Source organism: Stegastes partitus, unplaced genomic scaffold, assembly GCF_000690725.1.
Source record: "Stegastes partitus isolate 25-593 unplaced genomic scaffold, Stegastes_partitus-1.0.2 Scaffold167, whole genome shotgun sequence".
In the NCBI taxonomy this organism is placed as follows: Eukaryota; Metazoa; Chordata; class Actinopteri; family Pomacentridae; genus Stegastes; species Stegastes partitus.
The window spans coordinates 291,549-303,526 of record NW_007577898.1 but is presented as its reverse complement, the minus strand read 5'-3'; the positions used below and the strand labels follow the sequence as shown (position 1 = coordinate 303,526).

The 11,978-nt window shown below is 37.4% G+C and overlaps 2 protein-coding genes across 2 annotated transcripts in view; one reads left to right on the top strand and one right to left on the bottom strand.

The window, feature by feature from the left end:
- The window catches only part of pak1ip1 (PAK1 interacting protein 1), a 5,311-nt gene extending 2,208 nt beyond the window's left edge, over positions 1-3,103 (bottom strand). The window contains exons 1-8 of the mRNA XM_008279679.1: positions 2,793-3,103; positions 1,998-2,160; positions 1,476-1,596; positions 1,281-1,355; positions 1,149-1,201; positions 409-554; positions 221-318; positions 1-101 (exon numbers count right to left, since the gene is read on the bottom strand). Of these exons, the coding sequence (XP_008277901.1) occupies positions 1-101; positions 221-318; positions 409-554; positions 1,149-1,201; positions 1,281-1,355; positions 1,476-1,596; positions 1,998-2,160; positions 2,793-2,870 (835 nt within the window). The 5' untranslated portion in view covers positions 2,871-3,103. The remainder of the gene's footprint in view (positions 102-220; positions 319-408; positions 555-1,148; positions 1,202-1,280; positions 1,356-1,475; positions 1,597-1,997; positions 2,161-2,792) is intronic.
- A 1,785-nt stretch (positions 3,104-4,888) lies between these two features.
- Positions 4,889-11,516, top strand: LOC103355753 (poly(U)-specific endoribonuclease-C). The gene is made up of 7 exons (XM_008279663.1): positions 4,889-4,968; positions 7,507-7,606; positions 8,746-8,857; positions 8,962-9,083; positions 9,987-10,099; positions 10,660-10,813; positions 11,010-11,516. The coding sequence occupies exons 1-7, from the start codon at positions 4,958-4,960 to the stop codon at positions 11,268-11,270; spliced, it is 873 nt and encodes a 290-aa protein (XP_008277885.1). The 5' UTR covers positions 4,889-4,957; the 3' UTR covers positions 11,271-11,516.
- The last annotated feature ends 462 nt before the right edge of the window (positions 11,517-11,978 follow it).

Genomic DNA, 11,978 nt, shown 5'->3' with positions numbered 1-11,978 from the left:
CCTCTTCGAGTTGCATTTTCCACATTTTGATGAATCCGTCATTGGAAGCTGTCACCACTACGCAGTAATCCTCCATCATCAAACTGTCAACTGCTTTCACTCTGAAACCACAAAAGGATGCAGAGATCAGAGCAGCTCTCCTTCTGTCATCACATGTAAGGAACGTATAAAGCACATTAACATGAGGACAAAACTGGAGGGTTAAAAACACTGAAGTCACCTGGTTTCATGAGCCTTGAACTCACACAGCCATTTCTCTGTTGTCACATCACACAGCCTCACGGTTTCATCGTCTCCTGCGACGGCCAGGATGGAGTTCTGAAAGACCAGCACCAATATTTTATTGTTTACAAGACAAGAATCCTCTGATGAGAACAAAAACCACCGAGTCCTAGTCAGAGAACTCACATTTAAGAAGCTAACAGATGAGATCCTCTTTGGGTTTGTGATTGTTCCGGTCACGGAGGCCGTCTGCAGGTCGTAGATGTTCACGTTGTCGTTCACCACAACCACATATTTGTCCCCATCTGGAGACCATCTGACAATGTGGGCATCTGTTAGGAGTGTAAAGAATCATGTACAATGTTATACATACACGTTTAGTCAGCTGGACTAAACATAACATCACACGGGCCCAAACCTACATCTTCCAGCCCCTTTTTAACCACATAGTCCAAAACTAGACTTCAGTAAAGCTGGCTGCCTGTTTTTCCTCTTTTATTATTTACTTATCTGTAAAAATACTTAAAATTCTATAGTAATCATTGATCATTTTCAACTCCCCCTTTGTAAATTTGCACTTTTGATTATTATACACTGAACTGCAGCACTAATACGACAGCACTTATTTTTAAATTTCCCACGAAGGCCATGTTCTGAAGTTGACATATATTTCTGTAGCAGGATGTGTTACAGTTGTCCTCAAATGTATTCATAGCCTTCCCATTAAAGAAAAGGCAAAATTCACAATAGTCACTCAAATAGCTAGGAACTGAAAACGGTAATAATAAATAACAAAAATGCTAAATTCGAATTTAGTGAAATAAGACGTTGCTTTTGAATTGTGGTTTCATCTGTAAAGCACTTTGTTAAAAAAAAATAATAATAATAATTTTCTTCACACCTCACATGAAAACATGCAAACTTACTCTGTTTGATGTTTTTGATAAATGCTGACCTTCCGGTAATGAGATTCCACGTTCTAAAAGGATGAAAAGACACAAGAGTTATTTTTCTCATAATCCATTAATCCTGGTTTTCCAGAAGCGCTGAGATTTTACCTCAGAGTCTTATCTGTCCCGACTGAAAGTGCAAGTTTCCCAGAAGGGTGGACGGACATCGATGTGACGTGACCTCTAAAAAAAAACAACAAAAAAAACACACACACAAAAGAGAAAAACACCATATATTGAGTTCAGCAACAAAGATAAATGAAGCCACCTCGGTGCATCTGCAGGTTCATACTGTTTACTTACTTGTGAGCTTTAATGGATTTCAGACATTCCCACTTCTTTGTGCTCCAAACACACAGGAGTCCGTCCTCTCCTCCGCTCAGCAAGTGAGACGAACCAGAAAACTCAAGACAAGTGATGGTGCCTGAAGTAAAAAAGAATTTCAGTAAAATATACAGAACACAAGCTGTTACTTATTTTGTCTTTAAATGTGGTAAAAACCAAATAAAATCAGTGCTTAGATGACTTTTTACACCCAGACACAGAATAAAATCTACAATGAAAATCTATGAGACCCACGTCAACAGTAACTGTCGTGCAGAATAATAGAAATATGGAAAAATTAAACACTGAATACGAATGAAATCACCATAACTTTATAAAAAGCAGATGAACATGTTGAAAAATACACTGAAACTAACTGGGCTTGACTCTTATTTTATGATGTGTAAAGATTTCGTTTCCATCATCACTTGGATTCATTTTATATTATATTCTCACTTTACACATTTAGTCGCACAGACGTAATAAACTGAACCTGCTCACCGTCATGATGCAGCAGAGCTCCGTGCTCGATCCTCTTCTTCATGTCGTACAGCTGAATGGTCTCATCTTTGCTTCCTGTGACGACAAACCTCTCACTGGTGGCCACGGCCGACACTGAAGCTGTGTGGGCGTGATGTGTGAAGTCTGCTTTGGCCGTCCACTCCTGCACGACAAAGAAAACACAGGAACAAATAAGACATGTTTTTAAAAACTCTTACTGATTTAAAGTGTTGAAACTGAAAGAACAAAAATTACAGTAAGTTTCTGAACAGGATGAGCAAAAATGGGTAAAAAAAAGTTGTAAAGAAGCAAATAAATGGCACAATTGTCTCGTATACTATAAAGCATTTGCAGATTCAGCTGAGGGTGAATGCAGTCTTTAGTGCAGGAAATGTTAATATCATGTTAAACATTTGCATATTTATTTACAAAACTAATTGATAACTTTTGGAACATATAATTGTATTTTTATTAGTTATAAACAGCTAATTACTATTTCTTCCTTAACTAAATACATAAAATGTACAGATTTTTGCATGTAAATACTTGTTCATGTAAAGTTTGAACCCTGTTTCTTAAATTCACTGTAAATCTCACGACTGAAACTTAAAGTAAGGCAACAAGAGATCACAGTGTTCATTATGCCACCAATAACATTACATTTGTCATCATAATATTGTCATTATCTTACACACCCGTTACTATAATATTAAATGTGTATTTAAACTACCAATTAATTCCAGTGACAGTCTTGCCCAATGACATTTACACATAAAAAAATCCACTCCAACTTACCTTTTCGTCAGTGTTCACTCTGTAACCGAAGGCGATCTGCTCGTAGCTGCCAGCTATCAGCTCCACTACAGCTGCCATGCTGCCTCTTCTGCTACAGAGCTAGCAGGCTAATTAGCTTTCTTTAAACTTTTTCCTTTTTCTGTCAGTTTTTAGTCGCCTGGTTTAAACTGCAGGTGCTAACAGTCCAAACGGAGACCTACATGAAAAACGCAGTGAAAATAAACAACGCCAACAGCGTGATAAAGCTACTTCTACAACACACCAGCAACTATTTTGCTAAACACACTGTAAAATAACGTGTGTGGCTTCTACGCATGCGCACATTTAGTTCTTCCCGTTTGAGGGGGTTTCAAATTAAGAGCTGTGATAAGTATAGCCGAGTTTTCAAAACGTTTTATTAAGATGTATTTAATATTACTATTATTTTATTCCATTCTACGATGTATGTCACTTTTCAATATGTTATTAAGATATCTCAAATAAAACACTGCTCCTTGCCTAACTTGCTGCAATTATATCGACAAAAATATGGACGAGTAGAAATGTTCTGTTCATTAAACGTTGTTCCCTAATTTCAGGAAATTTATTATTATTATTACTATAATTTTATGCATTTATTTCTAATAAATTGATTACACTGTATATTAAGGACAACCTCTCCTTTTATTTTTTACAGAGGTGGCAAGACTGGGCCACTGGAAATCTTGAAAAACTTGAAAAACCAAAAGGCAGAACTGAATTACAGGAATTTACACTGTCATAGTATTGAGGCTAGTTGACAACCATGTCAATATAAAGTTAAGAAATCACACATTGATATAGTTTTGTTTCCTATTTTACAGGTAATGTCCCTAATTTTTTAGGAGGTAGTGGGTAAAAACCATCCAGGATGTATTTATGACTTCAATATTAAAAATTGTGTCCTTCTGTGGTGAAAATTTATCAAACAAGAGCAACTCATGTTAAAGTAAAATAGGTTTTCATGTTACTCGGTTGCCTATAACCATGTTTTGGTAGCTACTTTAATGATTACACACGTCCCGTTGTGCATTGCATTCACACACACAATAATGTCACTGCTGCAAACATCCTGCAGCAAAATGGAAATTCTGTGTGTGTGTGTGTGTGTGTGTGTGTGTGTGTGTGTGCGCGCCACCATCAACTAAAGGCACAAATAGTTTGTTGTGGGTTTTTTGTTTTTAGCTTTCTGTCATGCTTGTGGACAGATGCACAGCTGACTGGTTATGCATAACTTCTGCTTTCATCTAATGCTGCTTTCACTTGCACTTGGACACCGTAGTTGCATTCATCAAAGCTTGGACATCAGAGTTTCAGTGAATGAACTTGATATATCATATATGGGGTGGCCAATGACAATTCAGGGATTTCATCTCCCCGCCTCTCCTGACCCCCTTCAGCGGTGCCTCTGATTAGATTGTAAAAACCTCATTGTCATATGCAGCAATAAAAAAGTTCAGTGTATCAATGCAATAAAATTCTTAGTTTACTGTGTCTCTGCCTGGAGCCAAGATAAACCGGTGTAGAAATACACTCATTCAAATGCTCTCACTTCACAGCTACTCATACATAATGAGGCAGATAAATATTCACTATACAAAAACAGTGCAAAAAACAGGAAAGTACAGAAAAAACAATGTCAAAGTTAAAGTATGTGCGATATTTATGGTGCAAAAAGATTGAGATCTACTTATATGAACTGAATGTTTCCTTGTTGTGTCATCTTCCAAGACATTTTAGTCCTGGGAAACTTCTAGCCTTTATGTTTCAAGCAAAATATTGTAGTTTTTGCTCAATCTGCTGAAGTACAACATGCAGAATTGACCTATTTTGACTTTTCATGTTTACAGTAAACCTCTGTGAGACAAAACAAAACAAAAGGTGAACCTAAAGCATGTTTTTCTTCTCTAATCATTACTTTACTTGTGTGAAAATGCCCCTCTTATTGAAAGGCTGCACACTTTTATTAATTAAATAAATGGCAGGAGGGGGCGGGGCGAGGTCCTTCTCCTGCCTTGTGATTGGCTGCTTCACTTTTGGAAACGTCATGATTGACACTTCAGATAACTGTCCTCTGCCACGGTAGTAGATTTTTTTTTTTGAGAGGATGTGAGAAGTCAGACGAACTTTTTCCACTGAACTGAACCATGGCGAGAGGGTAAGATTTGGAAGTTTAAAAAAATCAGAGAATTTGTTGACTTAAATGTTTGTATTTTTTCTGTTTTGCAAGTTTCGCGTGTTTGAGCCATTTCACGACCTTTTGTCACACTTTGCTTCCCCTTAAGACAGAAATGTTTGATGTAAACATGCAACATGACACGTCTGTTTGGTTGTTATGTGGTCGTCTAATGATGGTTTGTAGGATTTTCTTTGTGTCCTCTTGGGTTTTAGCTGCTCTGTTTGCAGATAGCAGCTCAGTTCAGTGAGTTTTTAAAAAATGTGCAGGATTGAAGGCTGCGTGTGAGAGCAGCTGGATCTGGGAGTGATTAGAGGACTGAATTATACAACAGAACAAACAGGACATAGTTGGACTTAAACAGTCTCTGCTGCAATAAAACTGAGGCTGTTTTTCCCTTGTGATGTTCAGGCTAAATTAAGAACAGAGGAGTTTCTGTCTTAGTATGCTGCCTTCCTGTCAGTTGCTTCTTACTCAACTTTTTTTTTATTCCCATGTGTCAATCATTCACTGAATTTACAGCAGCAAGGGTGGGGCTTTTATAGTGACTTCAATGCAGTTTTATCTATTGACATCCTTTTTGAATAACTTGTGTTTCATTCTCTTCTTTTAATGTGTCCTTTGTTTAGTTTTACAAAGCACCGTGTAATTTTTAAAGGTGCTATAGAAATAAAGTTTATTATAGTAAAACCACAGAACTGCATCAGAAAGTTTTTATCTCATATTACAACTTCTGCACAAAGACGCTGTAACTTAATAATGGAGGCGGGGTCACTATTCCTTCAGTTACATTGTGTTGTCCAACAAAAGAAAACGCCTGCAAGTAGGACAATTCTCTGTACAGGTTGCAGACAAGACCCTGGAAAATAGCTAATTTAAAATGTTTGTGTCTGATCTGGATCGGTCCTTAGACGCTTTAAACTGCTACCAAATAGGCAAAGTGCGTACATGCTTTGTGGCTGATGATTTGTTTTTTTACATTTGTTTTTATCATAATCTTAACTTGATGCCACCTACTTTTTAAAACATTTGCATTTGACTTTAAAATTAACTAAATTGTTTGTCATCTTATGCACCAAAACAGTACATCCTAACCCTCTGAAGTAAAAACCTACTTGGCAATACAAATTGATTCTGATATAAATGTCCCAAAATTTAAAAACCATGTCGAAACACGCCTTAAAACAGTCTTCTGCGAAAGTTCCCTAAATTGCAATATCACTTGTTTGATTGGCTTATTTAATCACTACTGTTTCTCACAATGTAAAAAAAAATAAATTAAAAAATTAAAAAACGGGAACTTGTCCTACGGTCATAAAAACCAGACTTCCTCTTTATTTTTCATTCCTCTCGGATTGTACATATAACATGCAGCAGGATGCTTTGTTTCTAACCTCACTGTTGGGGTTCAGTAGATGCTTGTAGTCAAATAACATGTAATTTAGGCGCCAATGATTGATGTGTTTGTAAAATGCTGCAGCTGGTAAAAGATTCAAGCAGCTCAGTCAAGGATAAAAGAATCCCAAAGTCACTTGCGGAATATCACAGCTTAGTTAATAATTTCTGTAAATGTTAGACTTGAGGGACAGCTGCTTCTTTACTGAGGACATATTTGACATGTTGGAGCAGGAAAAGCACAGCTGTAAATAAAAAAAAGGCTTCAGGCTGAGGGTTCTGGTATTCATGCATGCAGGCTCACTATCTTATATTTAATTTAGATTTTCTATTCACGCTTCTTCTTGTAGTTTTGCTGACGTTCTTGTGCCTTTAATGAAGCTGACTCACTGTCATACTGTCATGACTTCCTGGAGGACACTTCAGTTGGTGTCATTAGTAACGCTGTTTGTTTTTGAATCCTCTTTCTGACGAGGAAACAAATCTCCTTCAAAGTCAGAACCAGCAGTGAAAAGTAACTCAAATACTGTGCTGTAGTACAATTCTGAGTGGCTTGTATGTCCATTTTCTGCGACTTTATGTCTCCACTCCACTACAAGTCAGAGAAAAATCTGCACTTTTCACTCCAGTGCACCTATTAGACAACATTACTTACTAACTATTTGTAGGTTTGGTTTGATGAGACAACATATGAAGAAAAAATGAATTATGATTTAATGATTTAGGTTAAGTTAAAGCGATATTGCCACTTGAATAGAAATATACAAGCTTTTCTGCAGATTAACAATATAAACCAATTAAACCGCCTTCATCAACTTCACCATGAAAGTGATGAAAGTATTAATCATTATGATCTAATAATATAATTGATATTATTGAGAAATATACTATTCTCCATAGGGGCTTTTTAAAATTTTGGTATTTTAGGTGTATTTTGATACTTTTGCATATTTGCTAAAGTAAAAATGTAAACGCATGTTTTTTTTTTTACTGTTTTATTCACGAGTACTTTTACACTGTGGTGTTGCTGTTTATACGTCTGTACTTCTTCTGTCTCTGCCTAAAACTGATCAACTCCATTCTGCTGCATCTACTTCATTCCCAGTGTTTGTTTTCTTACCACAGTCGACAGGCCGATCAGGAGCTCACTGAGGTGCTGAACCAAATCTGGCGCCTGGATACCAACCGCCTCCGTCCAGGGACCGACTACATCATTTCCCTCCAGGTCAGAGCCACCAGCTTACAGCTTCTCTGCAATGCAAAGCACTCAGTCACAGATACAGGCAATTTATGCAAAACCTCATCAGGACCGGAAGCTACTTTACCCAGAGCCGACTGTGGTGCCAACTGCACCACTGTGCCGACTGACGAAAGTCACAGAATTGCAAGTTTTCTTGCAATTTTGAGCGAAATATGAACGTCTATACCAGATTTTATGGCAACACATTTAGTCGTCTCTTTTGGAATCATGATTGTCCACATTTCTTGACAATCAATCCAGTAGTTGTAGAGATATTTCACTCTGGACTAGAGCTGCAGACAGACCGACCAACATCTCTACATCCACAGCGCCAATGTGGCTAAAATCTAATATTATTGTCATAACAGCGTAAAGGACAAACTTCAGGACAGTGATCTAAATGATATTAGTTCACCTGCACGGCAAAATGAAGTGAAAAATAAAGAATAAAAGCTCTTTTCTTACAGAACTCTACATATTTTATAATGTTTATAATACACATTAGGGCTACTACTAATGACATTTTTTATTATTGATTCATCTGACTTATTTCAATTCATCAGTTTCGTCTGTAAAAATCACAATGAATTGCCAAAAAATGACATTTTCAAATCGCTTGTTTAATACAACCAACAGTTAAAGATGATTTTCAATTTTTTGTGATATAAAATGCAGAAAAGCAGCAAATTCTAACATTTGAGAAGCAGAAATGTTTCTATTTTTTCTTTATAAATGAATTGAAACCTCAGAAAAATGCCTGTTGTTTGACGAATCACTTGATTAAGCCAAGCAGTAGTCTACAGTATATGATGTATATTAGTATATATAATATATGCACTGTGTGTATACTGTAAAACAGGAAAACAAAATGTATTTATGAACTGCTTTTATGTGTGAAAAACTTTCCGTTATCCATTATTGAAAAGATATGTGCATTAATAGTCTCTCATTTCTGATATTTTTACCCATTAAGTGTTTTTATGTGCTGTAGTAATTGTGGATTAAAAGTTAACAAGTTAAATATTGTGAAATAGAGGCCAGTACAGCTAATTCTGAGTCAGTTTTCCCACTTTGTTCAGTCACAGCATGCAGACGGCTGACCGTATGTGCTGTGTTTTATTCAGGGGAGGGCCGGTTATGTTGCTCAGGGCAGCAACTACGCCAGAGACCGGGCCAGAGCTCCACTATTCACATACGTCAACGAAGACAAACTGAAGGGCATCGAGACGTACGCACGTAAGTAGCAGCTCACATCTTCGTTTTATACCTTTTCTCCATTATTGATTCATTTGATAGAAACTTGTCTCAACAGCTTGAACAATTCCCCGTTTTTAACGCAGATTTCATCAACTTGCTGGACAACTATGAGATGTCCACCGGTGTGTCGGAGACCGTCACCTCACAGGAGCGTCTGGAGAACAAACTGTTCATCGACTCCATCATGGAGACCGAAGTCATGAAGGTGCAGCAGCTGTTTTCAGTAACACGTCTTTCACCACAAGCTGCGATGCTCAAACAGAGTTTCATAACAGCAGCTGTTTACACGCCTGGTGAAAATGCTTCAAGGTGTTGTTTACTGATGGGTTTAGTGAGCATCTGACATCAGTATGAAGCCGGTTTCCTAGAAAACTAGGTTATGTGTCATACTTTGTTGTGTGTTCCTGTCTTATATGTGGTTTCAGGCCAAGTTGCTCACCTGGCCTTGAAAAGTTTAAAATATTTTTTTCAGTGGTTTTCCCAAATTAAAAAAAAAGACCCATTTTAAAGGAAGCACATCAACTCCCGACTGCATTTTAGATGAGAATAAACTCTACTGGGCTGTTTGCTCTGTGCTATTACAATGTAAGATTAACATAGATTCTTTTTTCAACAAGAAGATTATTATGAGTTTAATGACACATGTGCTTTTTTTGTTTACCCTAAATCCTTATTTTAGGTTTTTTTTTTTTTCCATTGCTCTTTGTTTTGTGCCCTGTAGGAAGAATTTAAATCCAAAATGAATTACTGGTTGACAAAACAGCCTCAGAACAAAGTCAGTTCTGTAGAGGCTTTGATGTTTCTCACATGATCTTTCTTAACTTATTTACCCAGCTGTCATTGCAGCTGCAGATGATCAGATATGCATTCTTTCCAGACTCTTTCAGGACTTCTCATGTGTACTGGCTTGAAATGTCACACATCTCTGCTATTTTTGAGATCAAGAATGAACTTTTAGTCTCAGATGTAACAGCATTTTGGCCTGATTGACGATCTGTATTGTCAGTATGTTTTGTTTTTATTTTATTTTATTTACATGCGTCATATTGTTTGACCACATTTCTGAGTTGAAAGCCTGAATTTTCCTCATATGCTGTTTTGTTCGTAGACCGCTCACAAGTATCTGGTGAATAAGGGTCAGTCGCCATCAGACACTGCGCAGTTTAAGAGGCAGCTGTATGACATCTGGTTCCGGCTCTACCACCGGGAGAGGGGAGGAGGGTGAGTCAACCCTGACTCTAACAGCAGGGGGAGCCACTGTAGCACATAAGAAACTAGCTCAGGTTCAATCATCTGATGGATGATGGGGTGAAGTCAAACTGAAACAGCTTCATGTCCGGTTTCCCTTTAGCAGAATCAGCTGACCTACAGCATACGGATGAATTTCCGGCTCAAGGATCAACTAAATATATACATGAATGAATGAATGCAATGATACAGCAAATCCACATTTAAACCATTGTTTGCTCAGTGTGGCCTTGTTTTTCTGTTGTTTTTCCATTCCAAGTTACATTTACTGCATGCACTGAGCATGTTTTGAGTCTGAAAAAATACAAATTTGCAATAAACTGCACATATGATGTATTTATCTTTAATACTGACCTGTGTCCTTCAAGGAGAGTCACATCTTCACTGTTTGTCCTTCTGCCTAGCCCACAATGCAAACACTGCGGATAAGAAGGAAAAAAGTTCTGGGGATCTTATCTTGTTGATGAATGAGAGCACACATGGAGACTTAACTTGCTTATCTTTGGTTATACTGATTTTTATTTTCATTACAGGGAGGATTCCTGTGGATTTGAACATGTGTTTGTTGGAGAAACCAAGTACGGCCAGGAGATCATGGGTCTGCACAACTGGGTCCAGTTCTACCTGCAGGAAAAGCACGACCATGTTGACTATAAAGGCTACAAAGCTCGAGACAACAAAGACACAGTAAGAAAAATCTGCATCACTTTATTCAACATAAATATGCTTGACACACTAGAAAAACTTTGCTAAATGTCTTTCTGAACATTTATCAGCTGTATTTATTAAGTTATAGTCTACTTTCAAACCAAAGCTGCTGTAACTGAACATCAAATGAATGCACAAGCACCGTATTAAACTTCATGTAATCATTGTTTTAAAGCCTGATGAGGACGACCACGTCCTGAACCTGCAGTTCAGCTGGAAAGGCCTTGTAAAGCCGGTCGGCGGCTCGTTCATTGGTGTCAGTCCAGAGTTCGAAGTCGCTCTCTTCACCATCATCTTCCTCATGTCGACGGAGAAGATGACCTCTGTGGTGGTGAAAGTGGACGAGTATGTGCTGGAGCTGGTTGTGTATCGACACGGCCGATCCATCGGCACGTCCTTCCCCAAACTGCTCAGCAGCAACAACAGGGATCTGTAATATTCCAACACCGGAGCTCACAGATGTTTTTGCTTCAGTTCTATACAGTATAATCTCAAAACAAGCCTGGATCAGGGTTTTTTTTTTTTGCACTAAACTTAAGGCTTAAGCTATCTATAAGAACCAGAGCCTAAACATCCTAATCTGCATTTATATCATGGAAGGAATATACGTTTTTACTAAACACATTTCTGTCATATTCTGTAAACAGTTACAAAGTAAATAAAATGTCTTTTGTTTACAAAATAGTGTTTGCATTTGTATTCTTTCCTGTCAGAAAATCTGTCCAGGTAGTTTACGTTTTAACCTGCATAAAGTGTGTGAAAGAAATGAGAATGAAAGTCGTAGTTTTCTTTCTACAGCAAGTTCCACCTTAAGTGATATTTATTTCTAATTATTCAAATATCTAGCACAAAAACAACAATGTGGCTGCAACTCCTGAGTTAGTGAGCAGCACTGCTGACTGACTAAAGGAACTACAGTTGTGAAAAAGGCACAAAGTGCATAATTGGCTGCATTTTTTTCTTTAAAATTCTGATGTTATACCAAAAATATGAATTGCAAGACATAAATTATGAAATACGCTGAATCATTTATTCCTAAGATAGAAAAGTTATGATTGGAAATTATGCCCTAATTGCTAATTGTTTATTCACTGACAATAATACATAATGATGGAGCTTATTGCATGTTTTCAGAGTCAGATAG